This window comes from Zingiber officinale, chromosome 7B (assembly GCF_018446385.1).
Source record: "Zingiber officinale cultivar Zhangliang chromosome 7B, Zo_v1.1, whole genome shotgun sequence".
In the NCBI taxonomy this organism is placed as follows: Eukaryota; Viridiplantae; Streptophyta; class Magnoliopsida; order Zingiberales; family Zingiberaceae; genus Zingiber; species Zingiber officinale.
The window spans coordinates 96,270,580-96,296,183 of record NC_055999.1 but is presented as its reverse complement, the minus strand read 5'-3'; the positions used below and the strand labels follow the sequence as shown (position 1 = coordinate 96,296,183).

The 25,604-nt window shown below is 37.5% G+C and overlaps 1 protein-coding gene and 1 pseudogene across 1 annotated transcript; both read right to left on the bottom strand.

Annotated features, from left to right (window-relative positions):
- Positions 1-186: 186 nt before the first annotated feature.
- On the bottom strand, positions 187-7,698 carry LOC122006408 (annotated as a pseudogene).
- Positions 7,699-8,326: 628 nt separating this feature from the next.
- On the bottom strand, positions 8,327-24,703 carry LOC122006407 (formin-like protein 20). Its single transcript, XM_042561904.1, has 20 exons — positions 24,310-24,703; positions 23,155-23,855; positions 22,864-23,085; positions 21,352-22,786; positions 19,689-21,261; positions 19,461-19,587; positions 18,786-18,857; positions 17,898-17,996; positions 17,769-17,810; positions 14,226-14,306; positions 14,099-14,149; positions 13,935-14,016; positions 12,457-12,551; positions 11,721-11,792; positions 11,533-11,649; positions 10,766-10,834; positions 10,614-10,680; positions 9,418-9,560; positions 8,629-9,325; positions 8,327-8,531 (listed from the first exon to the last, which is right to left on the bottom strand). The coding sequence occupies exons 1-19, from the start codon at positions 24,380-24,382 to the stop codon at positions 9,236-9,238; spliced, it is 5,211 nt and encodes a 1,736-aa protein (XP_042417838.1). The 5' UTR covers positions 24,383-24,703; the 3' UTR covers positions 8,327-8,531; positions 8,629-9,235.
- Between the last annotated feature and the right edge of the window lie 901 nt (positions 24,704-25,604).

Here is a 25,604-nt window from a genome sequence, read left to right as displayed (position 1 = left end):
TCATACATCTTTTGATAATTTCAATATTATTTCGATGTGAAGCTATTTGTTCATAATCTCATCACTATTTAATTATATATCAACATCATTTGCCTTCAGTGTTTGCTAAAGACCAATTACATGCCCTCGCAATCATCGAAATAGATTAGCTAAGAATTCGAGTCCGCAATGCATTACACTCAAACGAGAAAAAAATAGGTATCAATTTAAGTTGTTCAATGTTTATAGGTAATCATCAGTTACATCATCCTCAGTGTATTCGTCAAGTACAGTGCCATTTGCTTCGATCCTATCTGCGTTTTTGTTTCTGAATTTTGACGACTTACCTGACGACAACTTTCCCTTCTTTGTGGAAGGTTTCCGACCCTTCTCAGCCTGCAACTCCATCCCTTTCGCCGATGGCTTTCGTTTCCTTTTCGATCCCCCTGTGCCAGCTGCATCTTCTGGAGTTGAATTGCCTATCACTGCATAAGAGCAAAACCTGTTATATCTAAACAACAGTAGAGGCGTAGGGTTCATGAGTAAATTGTTGATTCAGCAAGCAAAGAAACATGAATCTTTAATCGTACCTTCGAGAGGGCTCGAAGCAGGAAGAATAGTCTGACCATTTTGTGCAGCTTCCACCGAAACTGGCGAGCTAGTGTGGTTGCTGTCCTCCAACTTCAATGAACTTCCTAGACACTTGTCTAGTTGTTCAGGAACTACTGGCAAGAAGACTAGTTCATCCTCGGAAGCATCTGAATCACTGAAAGATGAATCTTTCTCCACCGTTAAAATGTCAACCTCCTCATCTTGATTGATATCCAACTCCTTCACCTGCCAGTGCGTATTTCAGACAACCATAGTAGAAAGCCAACAACAGAATAAATATGGGGAGTAGTTGATACCTTCTCTGATTCAGGCATGAGATCAAACTCATCCTCTCTCAATGTATTCTTCATTCTCCTCGAGTTCTTTGAAATCAGGTGCAAATGCACTCCAATTCTCCATGTAGTCTTTGGCCCAGATATATACCAAACCAGCAACCGAAACAAAGACCACCAATGGGCGAAGAGGGTGCCAGGCAAGACCAATTAGGGCTTCTTTAGGACCTTCTAGGATTTTTACGAGATGTCCAGCTCTGTCCCAAATGTACAACTTGTGCTCTCCTTTGCTAGCTGAAGCACCGATGACCCATTCACCGTCACCACTAAAACATGGTGCTTTCCACTGTATCCTTGTCACAGCATCCTGAAACTCTCGTGATAAACACAAGCACTTGGTGCCAGCTTCTTTTAGCTTGTCTATCCTAGAAAAATCAGCATTGTCAGCATCAGTCATAGTCTCAAGTTCCTTCGCAGCACCTTTCCTCGGAAGAAGGTTCTCGTAGACTCTAATGACTCGATCATTTGAATTTGTAAGAAGATACTGTCCGTTTCTACTGAAAACAATATCCTTGACTACAGATTTCCCTGGAATAGGAATTACTGCATTTACCTTGATGCTTTTAGAATCAACGATTAATATCTCCCCTTTGGAGTTCCCTAGGTATATCAAATCTCCATACTTGTTAAAAAGTTGCAGCAGTTGGCGTGAAAGGTGGGGAACCATCTGAAAATTTAATTCGAGGGTGAAGAATAGCACTTCCATTCCCCGTGTCTGATACAGAAACTGGCAGAACAGTGGAGCTTCCATTATTCAAATCAACAAGAATTGGTGCAGAAGAAAGAGGACAAGCTAAGCAAAGCGATGGAGTGCAAGAGCCTGGATGCAGACAAGCATGTAGAGTAGTCTGCTGCAAGGTTACTCTGGTGATCTTCTCACCAGTCAAGATGTTCCAAAGTGTCAATGATTTATCAGTAGCAGAAGCAAGTACGTAATGGCCTAACTTTGACCAGCAAACACTTGTAATTGGTGCTATACAAGCTATATCACGAAGTTCCTTCGCAACCCCCCTAGTTTCAAAATCCCATATGACACAGCTCCCATCTGCACAGCCAGCTGAACAAGGAAAAAGAATTGAAATCTTAGATAGTCAACTATGTTATACTATAATATGAAGATGTTAACATGAAATCCAATAAGCACAGTCATGTTTGATATCAGAAATATGATCCAATTGCAATAACCAATAGGGCAAACTTGTCAAACATTGAGCATTATTAGAATTAATTGTCTTGTCTACAATCATTACTTCATTAAGAAAAATAAACATTATCACAAAAATATTTGCACCCTAAGACATCCTCTGTAGCAATAGAAAAGAATTGACTTCCTACAAAAATCTAGTAAAATGTGTTGGTTTTAGGCTTAAGACCCAAATTATGTTAAAAGTGTCTCGCTGAATAAAGAAGGGAACCAGAAAAAGGCTTTTGTATTTGAGTATAGCTATTGTGCCCAGCATATGTATTGCCTTGAAAAGTGTGAGCCATAAGACTTGGAGCACCAAGCTCTCTCTGTGTGCTAAGTTGGATACTACCAGTGCTAAATATCTCTGATTTTGTGGGAAATTCTACTCTTAAATCTTATAAAATGTTTCCAAGCGAACAATACATCAGGCAAGTTGAACTAGTAAATCTACAACTTTATTGACAGAAAAATAACTGGCAACTTAAAACCAATTTAAAGAAATCATCAAAAGTATGATCTTTTGGAAGATATAGAGAACATATTGAGAGATTAATATGATAGGAAAACTAATAATTTAAGATTTGGAACTTGGAACATAGGAACTCTCACTGGTAAATCAATGGAGGTAGTAATATGATGATTAGGAGAAAAATTAATATTTTGTGTGTACAAGAGACAAAATGGACAGGTGAGAAGGCAAAGATGATAGAGAACACGGATTTTAAATTATGGTACACTGGAAAGAGTAAAACAAGAAATGGAGTGGGTATTATTGTAGATAGTTTGTTAAAGGATGAAGTTGTAGGAGTAGTTAGAAAAGGGGATAGAATTATAGCCCTTAAGATAATAGTGGCGAAAGAAACTATGAACATAATTAGCGTATATGCACCACAAGTAGGATTAGATGAAGCTACCAAATCAAGGTTTTGGGAGGACTTAGATGAAATATTATAAAATATTTCACCAAATGAAAGGATTTTAATAGGAGGTGATCTAAATGGACATGTCGGAGTGAAAAATGAGGAATATGAGAGAGTACATGGGAGTTATGGGTTTAGAACGAGGAATGAGGAAGGGAAAACTATATTAGATTTTGCGATAGCATATGACCTTATATTAGCTAATACGTTTTTTAAGAAAAGAGAAAAACACTTAATCACATTCAAAAGTGGAAATAATAAATCACAAATTGACTTTCTTATGGTTAGGAAGAAGGATAGAAAGATTTGTAAAGATTGCAAAGTCATCCCTGGAGAAAGCTTAACTACCCAACATAGGGTAGTAGTGTTGGATATACGTCTTAAACATAGTATCAATATAAAGAAAATATACACAATTCCTAGAATTAAGTGGTGGAAGTTAAAGGATGGGAAGCAACATATATTTAAGGAGAAGGTAGAAGTACAAGCATTAGGTGAAATATACGATGACTCTAATACAACATGGGATAAGATGGTATCAAAATTGAAAATAGTAGCTAAGAGTGTCCTCGGTGAGTCAAAGGGGCATGCACCGCTAAGTAAAGAATCTTGGTGGTGGAATGAGAAAGTACAAGAGAAAGTGAAGGAAAAACGAATAGCTTATAAGGAATTATATATTTGTAAGAATGAGGAAAACTTAAAAAAATATACAATAGTCAAGAAAGAAGCTAAGAAAGTGGTGAGTGAAGCAAAAAATGAAACTTTTGAACGGATATATCAAAAATTGGATACAAAAGAAGAGGAAAGAGACATTTATAGAATAGCTAAAGTGAGAGAAAGAAAAACAAGAGATCTTAGCCAAATAAAATGTATTAAAGATGAATGTAATAGGGTATTAGTAAGCGATGGAGAAATAAAAGAGCGGTGGAAGAGGTATTTTCATCAACTTTTTAATGAAGGTTTAGGAGACCAACTTAACTTGGGTAATTTAATTAGGTCAAATGAGCATCGAAATTTTAATTTTTATCGTAGAATTCAAACTTCAGAAGTAAAACAAACTTTAAATGAGATGCACAATGGAAAAGCCGTTGGACCAGATGATATTCCAATAGAGGTATGGAAGTGCTTAATGAAAACAAGGTATTGAATGACTTACAAAATTATTTAACATGATATTGAAAACGAAAAAAATGCCTGATCAATGGAGGATAAGTACTCTAGTTCCCTTATATAAGAATAAGGGAGACGTACAAAATTGTGCAAACTATAGGGGTATTAAACTAATGAGTCATACTATGAAACTTTGGGAAAAAGTAATAGAAAAAAGATTAAGGAAGGAGACAACAGTGACAGAAAATCAATTTGGGTTCATGCCTGGAAGGTCGACAATAGAAGTAATTGAAAAATATCGGGAGCAAAAACAAGATCTACACATGGTATTCATTGACTTAGAAAAAGCGTATGATAGAGTCCCAAGAGAAATTATATGACGAATTTTAGAAAAGAGAAGTGTTAGCGTAACATATATTGAACTAATTAAGGATATGTATGAGGATGTAATGACTAGAACTTCAGACAGAGTACTCAAGCATTTCCAATAAAGATAGGGTTACATCAAGGATCACTCTAAGTCCCAATCTTTTATACTAATTACGATTTAACTCACTGCAGACATTCAAGACACGATCTGGTGTGTTGTTTGAGATGATATTATTTCGTAGATGAGACACGTGAAGGAGTAAATGCTAAGCTATAATCTTGGAGGGAAACTAGAAGGGAAAGGTTTTAAGGTTAGTAGATTAAAGAGTAATATATGGAATTTAAGTTTAGCAATATTAGAAGTAATGATACAATTGTTAAGATAGGAGAGGACGTGGAACCAAGCGATTTAAATATTTAGGATCATTTTACAAAATGATGGAGGATTGAGAGAAATGTCTTACATAGAATACAAGCGGGATGGGTGAAATGGAGGGAGCGTCGAGTGTCTTATGTGACCATAAAGTACCTCTTAAACTTAAAGGTAAGTTCTATAAAACCATGAGTTAGACCTGCTATGTTATATGGAGTCATGAGCACACGAGCAGAAGATGAGAGTTGCAGAGATGAGGATGTTAAGGTGGATGTGTAGACATACGAAGATGGACAAAATAAGAAATGAGAGTATTAGAGAGAAAGTCGGAGTTGCATCTATTGAGGAAAAACTCCGAGAGACACGTTTAAGATGGTACGGACATGTACTTAGACGACCAATAAATGCTCCAGTTAGGCGATGTGAAACTATGATAAACATGCATATCAAACGAGGAAGAGGAAGACCAAAAAAGACTTGGTTAGCAACAATAAAACAAGATAAAATTTATTTAAATATAGATGATGATATAATAGGAGATAGAGCTCAATGGCGTAAAAGGATTCATACAGCCGACCCCACCTAGTGGGAAAAGGCTTGGTTGTTGTTGTTGTTGTTGTATTGAGAGAAGCCTAATAACAGTAAATTTTGAAATGGATCCAAGCCACTATACAAAAGATGTGATCTCAAGCAAGTTGCCAATATGTTATAACAGAAGGATTGACTTTATTAGTTAAATGGAACTAAAGTTGTTATGAATTGCAAAGGAAACCATTAAAGTGATGCTAAAGGAACTACATGTAACAAAACTCAACCATACACCATTTCCAGCATCTGAATAGCTGACATTAGAACAAACATTACTCTACAACTAACAAAAAAAAGAAACTAAATGATGGAAGCCAATCACATTGAATGAAATGCTAGAATTTTGTAGATGGTCTGCAGAAGTGGATGCACAATACAATCAGTAAGATATTAAATGCCCGAAGACAATTTGCTCAAACATTCTTGAGAAACTGCAGTCTATGTGCATGATTTACTACAATGATCATTCCTTATTCCTGAAGCAACATATTCATGTTGTTCTAGAGTAATAAACAAACTTTAAAACAACCAATCTGCCAAGGTTCAATTTCTGAGTTCCATTTCAAGGACAGAAATTATTACACAAAAGTTTCTAATTACAGGTTAGGTCATTTTAGTTCATAATGCAACTCAACTATGGAAAAAGGATGCTAAAGAGAGCTTATATACACTTGAAAAGTGAGCAGAAGAGAACAAAGTTGTATCCAGTAATACTAAAGTGAGCTGTAAAGGAAAAGTTTTTTAAACAGGTATGAAGACAACAATGAATTAAATGATCTGAGTATGATCAAGAGCAAGACAAGAAGTGCAATCTAAATTTGCATGGTCATCTTCTAGCATTTGAATCCATCAGACTTGAGTTTTGACAGAAGGTAACAGAACAGTTGATTGTTAAGGATTTCAATAGGAAGATTCAAACAAGAGTTGGTTGACAAAAAATAAATAGAAGAACCTTCTTAATGCTCTCATGCAAAGGAGAGGCAACCTATAGAAGAACCTATTTACTCAGAATGAATTGATAGTTAAAATATTATTAAGTACCAAGTAGAATAATAACGATCCAATGTCTAAAGAATATTAAATATTTTCTCAGATAAACAAACATGAAGGATAGAAAATATAGCTTAGGGAACTAGATTTAAAGAAAAAAAAGATACAAGGGCAATAAGTACTAGGAAATTGATCACTAGTCGCCAGTTCTCAATCCATTGGTGTGACAGAAAGACTAAAAAACTCATTAAGAAGCAATTTTTTAAGTGTAAAACATCCGTAGAATTTTCATGAGAAGCATGAAAGAAGGGAGATCTAAAGTTCTGATCATTTGCATCCTTCTATGCTATACCATTGCCAAATCAAAAAAAGGGCTGATCATACAAAAAGATTGTTCTTACTTTTCATTGGATTTTTATCTAACATTAGAGGCACCAACTTAGTCTGTTGACCAACAGCAGGAAACAAGAAACCTACTTGAGTATAATTTTTCGCTCGTTCCCCTATAATCAATTTAAATGGAAACAAATTTAAACATTGTTTCCTAGCTGGTACACTTAATTCTAAAATCTATGAAGACAAAGCTTTACACATTCAAGCCAAGTAGAGAGCTCAAAGATTGTGTATTGGATCTGTATGGCTCTTTTAGCATTTACATACAAAATTACATGTCCAAAAGAGAAATAACAAAGCAATGAGTGCATCTGCAAGAAGAGTTCCTCGGCGATTGAAGGAGATACATTTCATGTTCCCATGCTGCAAATACTCCTCGATCACTTCCGGGAAATCCCCCTGCAACGGATCTTCACCCGACCAAAACACACACGAGAACGAACAACAAAAAAATCAGTTCTTTCCGCTTAAAAGCACAACCTAGAAAAAAGGGCAGAAAAAGAAACTTTTATCCCCAAAGAAAACCCAAATGAGGAAAACGAACAGAGACCCACCGATTATTGGGGCATTCATCGTGTTTGGCTTCCTCGGCGAGCAGAGAAACAAAATCGCTGCAGGTAGCAACGCAGGGCTGAAGGCAGAGATCCAGAAACTCCACCAACAGTAAGCCCTTCCAGGGAGCGATGACCTCGCCGACAAACCCTAAGGCTCCGTTCGCCGGAGTCGTGCAACAAACCCTACCTAGCTCCGCTGGCCTTCGGCTACTTGGGGCGATTGTTTACCAAATTCCACAAAAATTTAATCACAAATGTAACTCCGACTTTGTTCCTTCGCCGCGATCGGTAGATAAATTCGCGGATAGTTGCAGCAAATCCACTCATCCTGGCGGTCCACGTGGACATACGAGGTCAGGCATATAGATCTCTTTTGGCATCGCTAGGTAGATTTTATGCCAATTTAACCTGAAAATGCCCTTAAATTTTATGTTTCATTAAAACACCCTCTCTGAATATTTGTTTATCCCATTATCTGTTTCATTTAACTCTTTGAAAACTTATCTGTCTTTATTTTTTAATACTGGCCAATTTTCATTTGTGTAAAAATTTTAAGAAAAATAATATACACATGGAAAAAAAATTCTGGAATAGACATATAAAATAATGAATCTATAAAGAATAAAAATAATAAATCATAAATTTATGTATCTATTCTTAAATTTTTTCTTCATATTTATTCCGAATGCATATCATCCAAACTAATTTATAAATAAATTTCTTGGGCCCTCTGATCATTTTAGAATCGAATAACAATTTTATCTGACAGATAATATGAGTGAGGGCCAACATCTATTTATTCTATTTTTTTTCAAAATTAGAATTGTTTATTGGTGGTATGCAAATCAACTTAACTATACATATTAACACTAGTATAAGCTTTGAGACACTTGATATATAACATTTCAAGCTTTCATGTCTAATAACATTTTTAATCTTAAATGCTAAAAATTAATTTGCACATCAACATGCCTAAATCATTACTTGGGTGCATTCTCCATTTTGGTAAAAAAAAAAAAATACGCAAATGTCTACATGGCTACATTTATTTAATTAACAATGTTCTTCTTTCTCGTAAATACTTTGACACATGTATTTACTGCAATGCCTTCATCAGAACCATTCCTGGCAGAGACGATGCAAAAGGATCATGTCAAAACAAATTCCAAGCAGCATGGAAAAATCTGACTGTAAAATTCTATCATCTAAAAAAGAGGCTTACCTTTTTTCTTGCTGCGATCATAATATTGTTCATCTTCATGATCAAGAAATATGGAGAATGCAGCTGCTGAAACTATAAAAAATCTAACAAATTAGGAAAAATTAGGCCCCGGTCAGAGCCTTTCCCATTAAAATTGGGCTGTATTCACATTTACTTTCAAATACCTTGAAACCTAATATACATAGTGAGGGAAATATCACTATTTTACAAAAAAATAATAATAAATAAAGAATCAAACAAACCAAGGGATTAGCTCTGTACAGGTACGACAGTGAGTTGAAGTTGCTTGACCAGCCATAGGTCATAAGATGTGACCTCCAATTCTCAAATCCTTGGGCTTCTACAATTAATAAAGAAGCGAATAGCTCGTGCATGGCATGGAGGTAGAACGCAAGCATCAGATGAGATCATTGGAAAGATATTCCCTGTGCAAAGACCTCAAAGGCTGGGTCCTATTCTTAACCCTTGTCTACTGTGCTTCAAAGCGCACACATTTTTAATGCTGCCTTCTCCATTGTTCGTATGATGCCTTGCATGATTTTACTGGATCATGGATTTCACTGCTAGGAAGAAACCGGGATACAAACCAACGGTGAGCACTTAGAGGTCATCTAATGTCTTTTTCGCTTCTGTTTTTAGAGTTAACCTTCTCCTTTGCTTGTGTCAACTGCTGGCTCAAACTTGATTCCTTCAAGTCCTGGTGGAGAAACATTTGATAAACATAGTAAAGAAATCGCAGCTTCATAAGGAAACAAGATCATCTGAAATGCAAAGTGGCCAGAAGCTAACATCTTTACTGTTCTGCATCAGAGTTTTAGACTTTTCCATCTCTCTCTCTTTTTCAGCCTTCTTTCTGTCAAGTTCAGCTTGCTTGCAGTTCTCCTGATGTGCTTTACGGAACAACAATACAAAATTTGAAAGTGTAGCTATAACTGCACAAGGGAAAAAAAAATAATCATTCAAACTCAAGAAAAAAAAGGTTATGCTTATTAAGTAAAAAGTAAATAAATCATTTCATTCATCTTTTCATAATTCCCAACGTGTAAGCCACGCATCTAACAAGAGGTTAAGGTCAGCAGTTCAACCTCATCCCTCTGCACTTCTGTGCTGCCCTTAATGAACCAATCAATGCAGTCCTGGTTCAAATTTCTTCCTTAATGCACTCCTTTTTTTAAAAAAAAAAAAAGTGTAACATCAACTGTCTTTCAAGGTATACTATTTTAACAGCTTTCGCTGCATCGACAACCATTTCTTTTTCTCTATATTTTATTTTGTGCATTTCCAAAATCAAGCTTAATTTTTATAAATGACATTGACCATCTTCCGATGCATACCATTTTAACAGCTTTGTTTGCATCAATAACCATTTCTTTTGCTCTCTATTTTCTTTATTGCATTTCCAGCATTAACTTGCGCTAGCATGCTTGAACTCCAATATCGTGCTACCTTTTTATTGAGAACCAGAGCTAGACACAATGAAATACTTCTCCAGTCATGCCTATCAAAAACTTTCTAAGTTATTTTTGACCTGGGATTCTAGTTTTTCTATACAAGCGAGCAATGCTATTTTTTGTGAGGATCCACACAAAGCCATTGGTTGCAAATGAGCCAATCGGTCAGCACGTTAAGTTTCTAATTAAGTCAATAACAAAGCACACTCAAAGTTGACCCAGAAAACCATATGTAGAAGTAGAAGCAATATCAGTTGAGTCGTGCAGGTGCAAATGTAATTACACCTTTTTTCAAAATACTGACACGATCATAAACATAGAAATTGTGTAAAGCATACTTTCAATGAGATACAAGGGAAGTGAAATAAGTAGGTGGCCAGTTGTAGGCCTTTTTAAGAACTAAACTGAACTACTATATCTATTTTGCTAATATGCATCGGAATAAGATGTTATGAATATAGATATGCATATTGGTGATTTAAAAAGGGACTCCAGCCATCTAATTAGTGAAACTACAATTAAGTAACTACAAACCTTGTTCAAAGGGACAGCGTGCAGGATCTTCACCAAAATATAGGGCAAGGGCATCAGCATTTCTACCCTGTCAATGCTTGAATATGTTAGAAAGATACACAACATGATAGAAATTAAAGCTCAGTAACATCTACAAGTAGCTGGCAACCTACCGCTGCTGTATAGAGTGTTGTTAATGATTGTACCTCAGCTCCAGCAACAACAATAAATTCCTTCAAGGTCTAACGAGTGAGAAAACTAATGAGTTGTGATAAATTTGACAAACAGGAACAGAGAAATATGTTCAGGTCAGGAAAGATTAGCTAATAATAACTCCTGGAATGTTGGAATCTTGTATATACATAACACACAATAATGATGTGTGTAGTTGATAAACGAAAATGTGAAAAGACAGTGAGCAATGATCTGCCAAGTAAGTAACCAATAAAACCATCCATTAACGAATACTTGAATTTGGCAATTTTAGCCAGTATATTGTGGGCAAATCCAATTTCTCAAACTTAAACCTAGAGGGGTGACAAAAAAAAATCCTAAATCGCACACAACATATTTTTCTGGCTTCAACCTCAATGAAATGCTACTAATCAAGATTTTTGTTCATTATCCTGGCACAAGATAACATTACTTGACACAATATTTTCCTTTCCATTTTAGCAAATTTTACCAGATAATCCAGATCTGCAGTTCACGTCATGACCAATTAGAGGGGAACACGTTAAATAGAGCATCTTTCATCACAAATGCAAGTGTTATCGCACACCATGATGCAAGAGTACCTACCTTGATAAAAAAAACTAACATACCATCTAACCGAAATGTAGAAAGGTGTTAGACATTTGAAGGTATGCAAATAACTTGGCCAAACCAACTGTCCAATCACACGAATACAAGCATAAGAAGCTTTTAAAGGGTGACATACTTTTCGGAAGATTTCTGACACAGGGCCATCATTTTCAGATGCATTCAGTTCCAACTCAACCTTTTCTAAACCCTTGACAATAGCCTGCATTTCTTCAGCCAAAGATTTCAATTGAATCTGCATAGAGAAACTGTCAGCACATCTCCTTCAAGCTGATTAGTAATAGATATGGCAAAAGCAAGTAGAACCTTTGATGCCGCTTCCAAGCTACTAAGATGCTCATGAAAATCCAAAAGAGATGGAGATCTTGAAGCAATTACCTAGTTTCATGACAGGAAAATTCTTGTATGATTGTGCAGACAAATCAAAGAGTTGCAATACAATATTCTTATTCACTATAATATGCCAATCAATATTTACAACTATAAGATAGGTAGTGTTTATGAAAGTTTTCTAACTTCATCAACTTTTCCTTTAGTAGGTTGTGTAAATTATTTATTGCTTATCTATTTATATATAAATACCATTCATATTTCACAACTATGGTTAAAATCAAATTAACCAATAGCCATGAAATTATCTAAGAAAAACAAATCTATCAATCCTGGTCTCAAAGCCCAGATGAAAAGCTGTTGATTGACTTATGCCTTGACATGCACCGTTAAAAATATTCAAACCTACTGATATTGCTAGTTATATATTCTTGCATATAGCTCGATGGAGCACTAAGATCAATGTATCCAATCTCATATAGTTGGAACAATCACGCTGATATACATTTTACTCCTTGATAATATTTTTCAACAAAAAAATAGATGGTCCAACACAGTTAATAACAGAATATCAAATCAAATGTCCTCTCTAAATAATTGCACAAAAGCAAGCATTTTGAAATAGATCACATTTTTTCAACTAATAAATTGGTAATTTTGGACTATAAAACAGCTATATAGATAATAGTACTGAAGTTATATATACCATTACCTTGCACAAATAGTGCATAAGTGTCATCTTATTGTTAGTAGCTCGAGTGTCAGTAAGTTTAAGAAGGCTGTCCAAGCGAAAGCCAATAGCTGAGCCTGCAATTTTGAACCAATAATTTTTTATACAAGGCATAAATTTATAGGCTTAGATGATATAAAATGTCCCAAATAACTTTTATTTGGTTGGATGCTAATGTTTGTATTGGAAACATGCATATGCACAACAAACAAACAAACAAAAGTATAAGAAATAGTTATGAACTTATGATACATTATGCTAATGCTCAATTAACAACAACCAAGTCTTACCCCACTAGATGAGGTCGGCTAATAATATTGATGCTCACGCAGGAGAAATTTCATTGCTATAACAAGAACTATGGTGCAGACCAGAATAGCAAAATCAAGAATATTTTAGCATTCTCATAACAGATTATCGTTAGCTTAAAAGCAGAAACCCAACCTTCTAATTCCTCAATAGCTATAATTACCAACCTTGAAACAGCATGTGTGCATTGTAGCCCTATCAAACTCTGGCTTTACCAGATACAGATTCACTGACTGATAGGCACATATTTAAGTATGGTACTCAAAGAATATGAATATATGTTTATATCCAATCATTGTAAAATTGTATCACCCTGAAACTAAAGGATTGCTCAATTAAGGAAGTATGCCTCGAAAACTACTGGTGGCACATCTGATCAGGATATTCTCCAGGACCAATCCAGCATCTTGACTACAAGCCAATACCAAATTGTAACCCTCATGAATTCTCCAAATAGCCAAAAAGGTCATGTTTGATGTACTTGGAGACTCTGAAGTCTGACCAAGTCATAGCTACTGCCTCATCAAGTTTAACTGATTCTTAGCCCACTGATCCCCAACCAACAATAGAAAAAGAAAAAAAAAACAATGAATTAGATGGTGGTCAAGTTCATCCAGCAGGGACTAGCAGATAAATGACATTATTTATCAATGAACAGCTTGAAATGTGATAACTGTCCTCCATATAACTAAGCCGAAAGTATTCATGAGACTGTTCTCCATATTATAATTCATTTCCTAGTCAATGAACAATGATCCCACAGCACAAAAGATAAAAATAAAGTTATAATATCTTCTTACATAGTTACATTTCATACTAGCCAAATGCAACAGTATAAAACATCAGGATTAAGAACTTTCGAAAAATAGAACAAATTATCTCAAATTGAGAAGGAACAAAATCAAGTTTGTTTACCACTATTTTCTAGATAATTTATCAGTAGACTAAGGTTTCAATCTGCATTACAAATACCACATTGCATAACAAGAAGACAGGGATCAAATTCATAAATACAGTTTGGGAACAAATTACAAGTAGAGAAACAACTTTGATCTAATTATGATTTTAGTTTCTTGTATTGACACAAAATAAATAAACTTATATCACCCATAATAAACTATTTCCATTTGGACACATGAAATTGGATTTACCTCTTGTAGTTCCTTGATTTAAGGTATTACCAAGGAAAAGAATTTTCTTCATGATCTCCTTCAGTTTATCAGAATTGCGAATCTTAAGAAAAACAAATGCTAAAAATATAAATGTCAAAACCACGAATAAGAGAAAAAAAGGAAAAGTTATAGGAGAGATATACCTCCGCACAAGTAGAATCTATAGTGTTCAGACTTTGTCTAAGTTCAGAAACCTGGGAAACCATGAGAGATTGAATCTTAGTTAATCTGATTATTTCTAGAAACAGAAAAGTTGATATAAAAAACAACCTGAGAACCAAACTGAATCTTGAAAGAGAAAACTCTTAATTTGGATTCCACCCTTGGAACTTTCATCAACTCCAAGAAAAACTGCACCATGAAAGATACAAATGAAATTTGTTTTAACATAATTGCAAAGGGAACACAATCAAACATTTCAAATAGAAAAGTGCATAAATACCCAAAATCTGAAAATAAGATATTATTGCATCAATTTGGAAACATCAGTTAAAATCCAACAGAACATAGAGATCAAAATGTTAAAACCAACAAGGGCAACATTTTGTAATACTAGTATAAAATGACAAGATCAACGAGAAAAATAAGTTGATGTAATTAAAAGTAATTAAATGTTAAAATCATGAAAAAAAAAATCAAAATCATGGTTGTTGAAATCAGGTAAATCCTTACATTTCCCCCAAAAGAGTATGCATACTTTTATATTATTTCCTTCCAACATTTTTTTTAAATTTTTTTTAGTTGGCACCAAATGCTTGGGGTGACTAGCCCGGTCCCATGAAAATTTGCCACCGGCCACCAAACTAAATTGGGAAGCACATGTGGTCCATCAGCCCAACATTCTTAGGTCAATCACCCATTAAAGGAAATTCATTCATTAATTTGCCGAAGCTGGGACTTAATCCTTAAACGCATGGAAAACTGAGAAGGTGCCCTACAGCAACACCATTGCCCGATGGCTATTTCCTTCCAACATTGGTGGAAAGTCTCATACGCTATTCCCGGGCACCCCACACGACCGGTCCCACGGTTATTTGTAGAGAGGTAATTCACAAGTGGTTTTTTTTTTTTTTTGCCTTTTGAACCGTGATCATTGCATGGGAGAGAGCAGAAACCTTTCACTATCGAGAATTGACTTCTAGACCTCTTAGTAGCAACACCCCATGCAATGACCATTTGCTATCGCGTGGGGACTATTTCCTTCCAACATTGCTTCTAACCATGGTTGTCGAAATCAAAATCAATATTTGGATTGGATAGTAAATAAAAACATAAATATTTGTCGTATTGGATATGTGGGATCAGTAAAATTAGAATCATTAAAGGCAATTAAAAAAAAAAATCTATATGAGATAACAAATTGTGTTCAATCATAACATCAAATATCATAGAACTAACAACATGATTTAGAAATAATAAATAATATAACTAATAAAGTTAAATTAGTAATATATATCATAATATTAATAATGGCATATTATTGCCATTACCAATTAACAATATCATATTATTGTTACTATTTGATAAAATCATATTCTAGAACCATTAGTTAATAGTAAATCACTTATAAAATGTATATATATTATATCAACTATCAATTAATAAATGTAGCTATTTAATATGAAAGTAACAAATAACAAAAAAAAATATTATGACAGATTACAAAACAAAACATGTATTGCAATAAATGTTAAAATTATATTGATAATTATAAAGTTTTAAAGACCATTCTAGTACTAAATGTTATTTGATAATGTTAAATACTTATTTAATATTTCATATTATAGGGATTATGTAACGCCCCGGACCGGGCGGGCCCCACCCGGACCGAACCGGGAACGCCACTAAAATTGCCTATCGAGTTGATGACTAGCTCCATAGACCACCGGAGGTCCTTTCAGCATACTTTGTCCTCACTCGCACGCACCCTGGAAAACTTCCAAGGAGGTCACCCATCCTCAGATTTCTCCAAGCCAAGCACGCTTAACTTTGGAGTTCTAAAGTTTGGGCTTCCGAAAAGGAAGGTGCACCTTGGTGATATGGATAGTACCATCTAACCTTTTAAGTCATACTTAACCAGAATCTCAGAAGGGTATTACAATCACCCCCACTTAAAGACACAACGTCCTCGTTGTGTAACCACGAATCACACCACAGACAAATCCCAGAATCTCCCTCGCTAGGTGGTGCCCTGGGTGCTCCTGCCACAGGCACACTCACGGTCGCAAGGTCGCTCTGATACCATCTGTAACGCCCCAGCCCGGGCGGGCCCCACCCGGACCGAATCGGGAACGCCAACAAAATTGCCCATCGGGTTGATGACTAGCTCCACAGACCACCGGAGGTCCTTTCAGCGTGCTTTGTCCTCACTCGCACGCACCCTGGAAAACTTCCCAGGAGGTCACCCATCCTCAGATTTCTCCAAGCCAAGCACGCTTAACTTTGGAGTTCTTAAGTTTGGGCTTCCGAGAAGGAAGGTGCACCTTGGTGATATGGATAGTACCATCTAACCTTTTAAGTCATACTTAACCAGAATCTCAAAACCGGGGTATTACAATCACCCCCACTTAAAGACACAACGTCCTCGTTGTGTAACCACGAATCACACCACAGACAAATCCCAAAATCTCCCTCGCTAGGTGGTGCCCTGGGTGCTCCTGCCACAGGCACACTCACGGTCGCAAGGTCGCACTGATACCATCTGTAACGCCCTAGCCCGGGCAGGCCCCACCCGGGCCGAATCGGGAACGCCAACAAAATTGCCCATCGGGTTGATGACTAGCTCCACAGACTACCGGAGGTCCTTTCAGCGTGCTTTGTCCTCACTCGTACACACCCGGAAAACTTCCCAGGAGGTCACCCATCCTCAGATTTCTCCAAGCCAAGCACGCTTAACTTTGGAGTTCTTAAGTTTGGGCTTCCAAAAAAGAAGGTGCACTTTGGTGATATGGATAGTACCATCTAACCTTTTAAGTCATACTTAACCAAAATCTCAGAACCGGGGTATTACAGATTAGTTGGAACCTAAATTAGATATGAATTGGGTTTATAGGGTTTCTCTCAATCAATAGAAGTTTCTCTCAGTGACTGGGAGAGGATGATGAGACGATTGGTCTAGCTAGATGCTAGTGGTTGTTTACAAGTTGTAGCAAGGTTAAATGATTTAATCTCATGGTAATCTTGAGCGATAAGTGGTGGCAAGGTCAAGAGAATAAGTTGGAATTCAAGAGAGCAAAAAAGAGTCATACTCTCGTGGATTTTTGCTAGAATCAAGCTAGGATCAACAAAAAAATGTTAAATCCTTGAGTGTTCAAAATCAATCACATTCAGTCAAATTTGTTATCTATCTCATCTGTTTTTCTTTCAATTTGGCCAAATTTTTGTGGTTTTTAAAGTGAACAATATCTCATTTCTTGGTAAGTTATTTAAATCTCAAGTTTTCTCCAACAATCACTTTGTAGGTTGACCAATTTCTTGGGACTTGGGTGATCCATATTTGCATCAGCAAATCTTGACAACCATGCTTCTAATGATCAAAATTAGAACATCTGAAGCTTGTGAAACAAAAACCAACAACAAAATCATACATTTCATAATAAGTAGGATCAAAACTAGATATACTGTAAAGAACTATTATAAATCATTAACAATGCATATGGAATGAAACAGTGGCCAAAAAATAGATGGACAGGAAGCTCCCACTATCAACCTAGTGCAAATTGAGGACAACACTTCAATAACTTCACATATTAACAATTCTACAGCTTCCATCTGAATTATGGAAACATTGCAGAAAAGAAGTTGATAGTTTACCTGCTCACACTTGCCAAGTCTTTCTTTGTCACCAGTATAACCCTACCAATGAAATCCAGAAAAAGAATAATAAAATTTAGGGACCGGAAGATTAATAAACTTAGGAGTTTAAAAGAACAAAAGATGTACCTTTAGGAGTTCCATTTCCTCTTTAGTTGGACAAAATTTGATGAGATTCTCCACTTGATCAACATCTAAAATTGAATCGTCCAATGCCAGGGCAGCACTCTGAGGAAACAACAGTAACATTGGAGTCAAATTTAACAGTCCGGCTCAATGGATGAGATTGATAAATTGACTTTTATATCAATGTTCTGACAATGAGCATACCCAATGAAAAAACAGTGCCCCAACCTTTAAGCAACTACTATCAAACTAAGCACAACCAAAATCAAGATGATTGCTTGGACCTCTGTACAATAATGAGTATAAAGAAAATTTTCTTTCACAGGATAAACATTCTATTTGACCATGCTTGTGCCATCCATGAGGCGAGATCAATTTGTTCCTTTTTCCCACCACTACCTTCAGCTAGCAGAGATTTTTTCCAAGGAATTAACCATTACTCGCAATTAATGGAGAGGCCTTAACGGTGTATCTTTACCATCAGAGAGGCAAGCAAATAGAGCAAGAAGAATCAAGTAGGGATAGACATAGACTCTTTGGACAGGGAGGAACACCCATATCTTGAGAAGGTGATCTAAAAAACCAACTAAAATGTTTCTTTTTGCTAGAAAACATATAGTATTATTGTCATTCTAGATATCAATTCCACAGGAGAAGCATTCATGTCATATCAATTATAAACCAAAGTAAATCATATGTTTAGTTTGAAAATCAAAACCTTAAAGCAACATTAGTATGCAATTTGATTAAGCTTGTTATATACAAATCTGTGATTAGAAGCAGCTGATATAGATTACTCAAGAGCGCAAATGGTGCATCTATACCAATGACAAATCAAACAAAAAAAAATGAATGATAGATTTAAGTCTAAAAATCATTACAGAAACATACCATCAAATCAGGAAGTGGCATCTTGACCTTTGTCAGCATGATTTCAGTGTTATTTGCACGCCTCAATTCAATCTAAAAGCAAGTTAGTAAAAGATCTTAGTTAGAAATATAACAGAAGAAAGGAATGAAGAGGGCTTGCTCATTAATTCTAACTTCCTCCTTTTGTCATGCCATGAAATTAAGCAGATCTTTAATGCAGAATGTTGAACTGAGCATGGATAAAAAAGACAATAACTTGTTAGCATGGATCTTAGCCATAGTTATAAGGCTAAGTCATCACCTGTAAACTAAGAGATGGGCTTTCAAGGCTTTGGCATTCAGGTAATGACATGCAAAGGCTAAGAAAACAGCTGAAAGTTACGTAGATATAGCCTTACAGAAGAGTTTAATGGAGGGGATGAGGTCCTTAAAGTTCCAGATAGTGGGGACTAACATGACTTTTTTATGTTAAATGGCCATCTCTAGTTGTACTTGGTAGGATAAATACATAAGGAATCAAGAAATAAGAATTTAGACAAAGCAACAAACTCAACATAAATGATTTTGAAGTAGGTAAAAAACATTTTACTCAAAAAATGATCACATTTTCAAAATCAACATGGAATCAGTTACAGTGCCAACTTCAGAAGAGAACTCAGAAGCATATTTATCAGGTGAAAGGTATTGATAACTTACTAGGTGGACTTTATCTGATTTTGATCCAACAGATTTACGGCGTCCATCAGATGTTGAGCTATCATCTGTTTTTGAAACCACAGTTGAAAAGAGGCTTTCAAGTTCTGAAACATCAAATTCTGAAGCACTGCATCCATGTAGGCAGTTGAGCACAATGAGAATGAATATTAAAATTAACACCAATAAAAGGCACACAAAGGAAATATGGAATTTAAGCACTACTACAACCTTGAAGCATCGCCAGATCTTTGTAGCTCAGCCCATAAACTTCCTTGAACAGCTCTTGTTACTTTCACCCAGTGTAATGGTTTTAACGATGACCTACGGGGCACCAAACTTGATCCATTTAAGGCTGTAGAACGTGTGAGCCCCCGACCTCTTCCTCCATTGGGAAATACCCCTCTTGAATCAACTTGGCCATTGGTTGGTGGAAGTGGTGGTGCGCCTGGTGCCCGAGGTGGTGTAGGTGGAGGAGGTGCACTTCCACGTGGACTGGGAGGAGGAGAAGGACCACCACGTGGTCCTAGAGGGGGTGGAGGTGGCGCACATGAACTCGGAGGTGGTGGAGGAGGAGCACTAACTCGTGGGCCTAGAGGAGAAGGTGGAGGTGGCGTCGATGGAGGGGCATTACTTCGTGGTCTAGGAGGTGGAGGAGGTGGAGGAGGAGCACCACGCAAATTAGTGGTAGGAGGTGGTGGTGGTGGTGGTGGTGGTGCAGGAGGAGTAGGAGCACCACGTGAGTTAGGAAGTAGTGGTGGTGGTGGTGGAGGAGGATGAGGAGGAGGAATACTGTGTGGATTGGGAGGTGGTGGCGGTGGAGGAGGAGGAGCACCACGTGAGTTTGAAGGAGGTGATGATGGTGGAGGGGCACCATGTGAGTTAGAAAGAGGTGGTGGTGGAGGAGGAGGAGCATGTGAGTTTGGAGGAGGAGGAGGAGGTGGTGGAGGAAGAGAAGCACCGTGTGATTTAGGAGGAGGCGGAGGCAGAGGTGGGCAAGGAATATTATCATGTGCTAATGGTGGTTGTGGGGGTGGAGGGGGTGGTGAAAGAACCCCACGTACTAGAGAAGAAGGTGGTATAAGAGTGGAACCACTAGGAAACTTTGAAGAACTTGAGAGAGGCAAAGGAGGCAGTGATGGTGGAGGAGATGCCATTGAAGGAGCTTTAGTATAACCATTCGACAATGAAAGTGATGGTAGTGGAGGAGGACTAGAACAAATTCTTGTAGATGGAGGTGGATTGGGAGTGGGAGGGGGAGTCAAAGAACTATTGCATGATATTGCTGAGGGAGGTGGAGGTGGTGGTGGTGTTGGTGGAGGATTGATCGATGGGGATGGCAAATAACTAGTGGATGTTTTAGACATCATAGGTGAAGATGAAGGAATTAATGGATCTCCACTTGATGCTCCTAATGGAGGTGCTGACTGTGTGACATAGCAGTCAATTTTACTGGATGGAAGAGGAGGATGAGGTGGGGGTGGTGTAACCTTTATATAAGAAACATTGGTTACTAAAGGTGAGGTTTGGGAGGATATCTGGAAAGATTCATCTGAGATTCCAAATGAGGAAAATGGTGGTGGTGTAGGTGGTGGCAGTGGTTGCAAAGGCAATGAATGAATTAGTGGCGTAGCATATATGGTATCAACATTTTCTGTCTTTGGAGTAGCAAAAGAAAAGGGCGGTGGCGGTGGAGGTGAACTATCATGAACTTGTGACATGGGAGGTGGATTTCCAGAGGTAGGTAGAGTGCTCGACCCTGAAGAAGATTGAAGTACTTCCTCGATTGAAGACAACATTGGCCCTGCATAAGATTCATCGGGTAGATAAGGGGAAGATACAACTTTGTCCAAACGTGTTTGATATGCATCTAAAATTTGACCAGTTTTATTACCTTGAGCTGCAGAGATGGCCAGAGCAGGAGGTGCACTATTATATCTTGATGGAGGGTGGGGTGGAATATACACTAACGTAGCATCAGAGTCTTTTTTTGGTGAGATCCACCTAGCATTTGTTTTGGGCTTTGTCGATTTCTTTGGACCTACTGAAGAGTCCAGTTTCTTGACAATTGGTTTGCATACTGGAGAATCAGGTTGCGTTGTGCTGGTTAATGGTTTCTTCATTGTCGAATGCTGATATACTTCTGAAGTTTGCTTCTGTTCATTATTTTTTGACTTCTGAATAAGGGTCTTGGTCTCTGCTTTCTTTTGAGTAACAGAGTTTTCTGTTTCCTTTTTGGATTTACACTTCACTTCTCTTGATATATTTTGTCCCTCTTGATGGCAACCATTGTCAACCAGGGTTTTACTCGCGGTAACATTATCAAATTTTGGGTCAATTTTTTCTGGTAATGCTTCTGCTGTATCAGTTGCAATTTCTTTCCTAGAAATCATATTACATGAGGTCATTGTCTTTTCAATAACATGGTTATCTGCAGGTTTCAAGGTTTCAACTATATTCTTCACTTCAACATCAACTGCAATAATTTCCTTCTCCTCATGTTTGAATTTGCTGACTTCTACTATGTTCTTCTCGTGACAAGTAAAAGTGTCATCCAGAGATATGGAATTTTCACTGATAATTTTACCATCACTAATGATAGAGGCAGTAGGAAATTTAGTTACAGTCTCTGGTGGGGTTCTTAATGTACTTACACTATAATGTTCGACTTTCTCTTGAAGTCTACTAGAGTCGGTCTCTCTTTCATGACCAATTGTGTCTTGACTTGGATTCTTATAGATAAGATTGGTACTCTTCTTTGATACATCTTCAGAATCAACCTTAAGCGTGCTAATAATTTTTTTTTCTTCGAAAAATGGAGAAGCTACTTCCTTGAAGTTCTGTTGACTTGTGCTGCTTTCTATCACACCTTTCTCTTCAATATGAACCATACATTCTGAAGTAACTGATTTCTCTGTCACAATATCATCATCATGCTCAGGTTTGCCAAATTCAGAATGGGTCTCATCTGGACCTGGCATACTAGGAGCTTTCTCCATTGTCATTTCCACAACAAAACCTGCTAACTTATTGGAACCTCTTGTATTTGAATCCTCTTTATCTTTGCTTTGTTCAAACCTATTTATTGTTCCACCAGTTAAACTGTATGTTTCTGACGTGGTATTCCTACCATCTGTGGAAGTTCCACTTTCAGCTTTTGCTGCTTCAGAATCTCGATTTGCATTATGCCAATCTGCATTAGTAAAAATTTCCTCTGCCTCAAAGAACTCCTCAGCTTCAGTAAAAGTACCTTCTGTTTCATTACCATCTTCAACCAATGTATCTGAACTTGAATCAGATTCATAAGCATCAAAGTCTGAAAATATCACCTAGATCAAGCATAATTTATGTAAAACATGAGTGCCTAGGAGACAGAAGTATGGACTAGAAACAAATAGGAACAAACCTCAGCTTTGAAATCTCTAGGAAAATGTTCCTCAGAATTCCACACGACATCAATTTCCTCGCGCGAGAGCATCAGAATATTAGATTGGACAAAAGCTGTGTTGAACATCACCCTGAACATCATCTTCTCATGTTCTAGATCTTTATCCATATGAATGCACTCCATAACTACATCTCCTTGAATGCGACAATGGGTATTTATCCTTAATGGCATCTCCTCCCCCTGTACATACAGTCAGTCAACCAGTAGACTCAAAAAGCAATATCACTGAGAAGAAGAAATAAACATTACCTGCTTGTGGTTTCGAATGAGCTTCTTGGTCTTAGGAGTTGCAAAGAGGATCTTTGGATTCCTATTGGGAGCCAAAGGATCTTGACCATAGATGCGAACCATTGGTCTGCAACCTCCTTCCCCGTTACAATTGGGTATTACCCTGAGAATCAATGATTCCAAGGTTAAAGGCATGTCTTTTGGAGGCCATTCTGATGCATTGCCTCGTCTTGCTATGTACTGAAGATATCTCAGGTGAGAAGATTGTGGGTTTATTGGGGACAAAAGATGGAGTAATTCCTTGGGGGCTTGTTTATACACCATGTCAAGAGTCTTATGCTCTCCAGTGTACTGCTTTCTGTAAAGGAGCAAACCAGCAAGCATGAAAGCAAGCACCGGCCAACCTCCTCTCTCACAGTGCATTAGTAACACATTATGTTGCCCTTCCAGTGACAGCCAGCTTTCGCTTGACTTCAAAAAGTGGTGGATCATCACGAGTGGAAGAAGAGGACACCCTTCATACTGGACAGGATAGTCCATGACTGTCATGCCATAGTCAGATAAAATGTCCGAGATGTGGCTCCTTTGATTACCTTCTCTAAAATTAAACACCATGAACGAAGCTTCTGGGAAGTAATCATTCAGTTGGGTGACTATGCCATTCAAGTAGTCACTGTATTCTTGTTCCCCAAGAGTTTCAACCGAGAAGCAGCAATCAAACACTGCAAAGACGTTATCCAAAGATCTCATAGAATTCATAGAGAGGCAAAGAGAGTTTTTGGAATTTTAATCTTTTTGAAGTACTTAGAAAGTAATTCACAGCTACGAGTATAGATAACCGTAGAAAGAACACAATGGTTCAAAGAGGCAGAATGATCGTTAGGCAATCAAATAAAATGATAAAAGAGAAATCGACTAAAAGACTGCTTGAAGTCCATACTTGCAATATTTTAGCTGCATTTTGTTCCCAGAGATCAGGCTAGTAATTTTAAGCGATGCGGTCCAAGAATGAACCTTCGAGCAAGCTCAAGAAATCATCGACCCTCAAAATCCTAAATTGCGGAGGAAAGCCGCCAGAATTTCTCAAATTGCCAGACGAAGAACCAGTTTAATCCCAATAAACGAACCAATTCCCGAAAGACAAATCGCACTCTTAGGTCGAGAGTAAGGACGTACCATAGACTCTTTCCGAGATCTCCAGCAGCCGATCCGGCGGCTTCCGGTAGAAAAGCCTCCTGAACAACGCCATCCGCCGGCTCTTCCACCGGCGGCAGACGCCGCTCCCACTACCGGATCCAAACCCGTATCAACCTCCCAATTCCCTGGCGCGTTCCACCTTCCCACTTAAGACAAGCCGATCCTCGCCACGCTACGCCCCGCCCCTCGCGCCCGCCGACAGAGCAGCTCCCCGAGTGCGGATCCCTCGTCGACGAAGATCGATCGGGCGGCTTTCGACTCGGAGCAAGGCGAGGAGCAGAGAAGGCACAGAAGGAGGAGCGAACTATCAGCCAAAAGGACTAACTTTTCCTTTCCCCCTCTATCTACCGTTCGCGACGACGAAGAAGCTCAAGTTCAGGAAACAACACTGTGCAAAGGAAACGGACGGCGTTACGGCGTTAGCACTCAGATCAACGGTTATAGATCGATGCTGAAGGCCCATCGGACGGACAATCTTGTTCATCGCATGCAAACTTCTCTGCGGGGGAAGGGACAACGTGTGCGTCGCCTTGGTTTTACTGCGCAGAGAACGGTAATCGTCCACCAACGTGATTAATCACTGCATTTATTAATTAATGATGCAGTCTTTAAAGCATTCATGTGGCATACTGCACGATATACGAATTTAAAATTTAAAATTTAATTTGTTTATCATTAAAACAGATAATTAATCACCATTAAAATTGTTTCTTTTTTCTGACTCAAAAACAAGTTTTTGAATTGTGAGGACTCAAGTGGAGCAAGTGCCTAATTCCACCGAACAATTTAAATATTTTCATAAAAAAGGTCACTTCGATACAACTTTAATCAATTAATTATCAACGTAGCTCGTGCAATTATTTTCCAAAATTTTAAAGTGAATGATCTTAAATGCTCGTCAGTTCATGGTAACCGATCGAACAAATTCGAACTAGCAAAATAAAAGTAAAATTAATTGCAATTAAATAAATTGAGTTGGAATGGAGGTACCAGATTTGTGGAGTTCATGAATTGTTTCACTGGCAAAAAGGTTTGAAACTTCCTTTTCAGTTGTCGTGGCTTGATTTGTTTGAATGCTTCAGAAGTTAATGACGCGATCTATCATGCATCAGTGGATAGATTCTCCATCATTTTTGCAGTAATGATTTGTTTTTCCCGCCTTGATCATACTTGATATGGGGAATATGAAAACCGTATACGGTCAAAAGTCAAGCAGAAATACATGAAAGTCAAAGTGATCATGACTCCTCTAATTCAGTCATCCTACTCCTTCA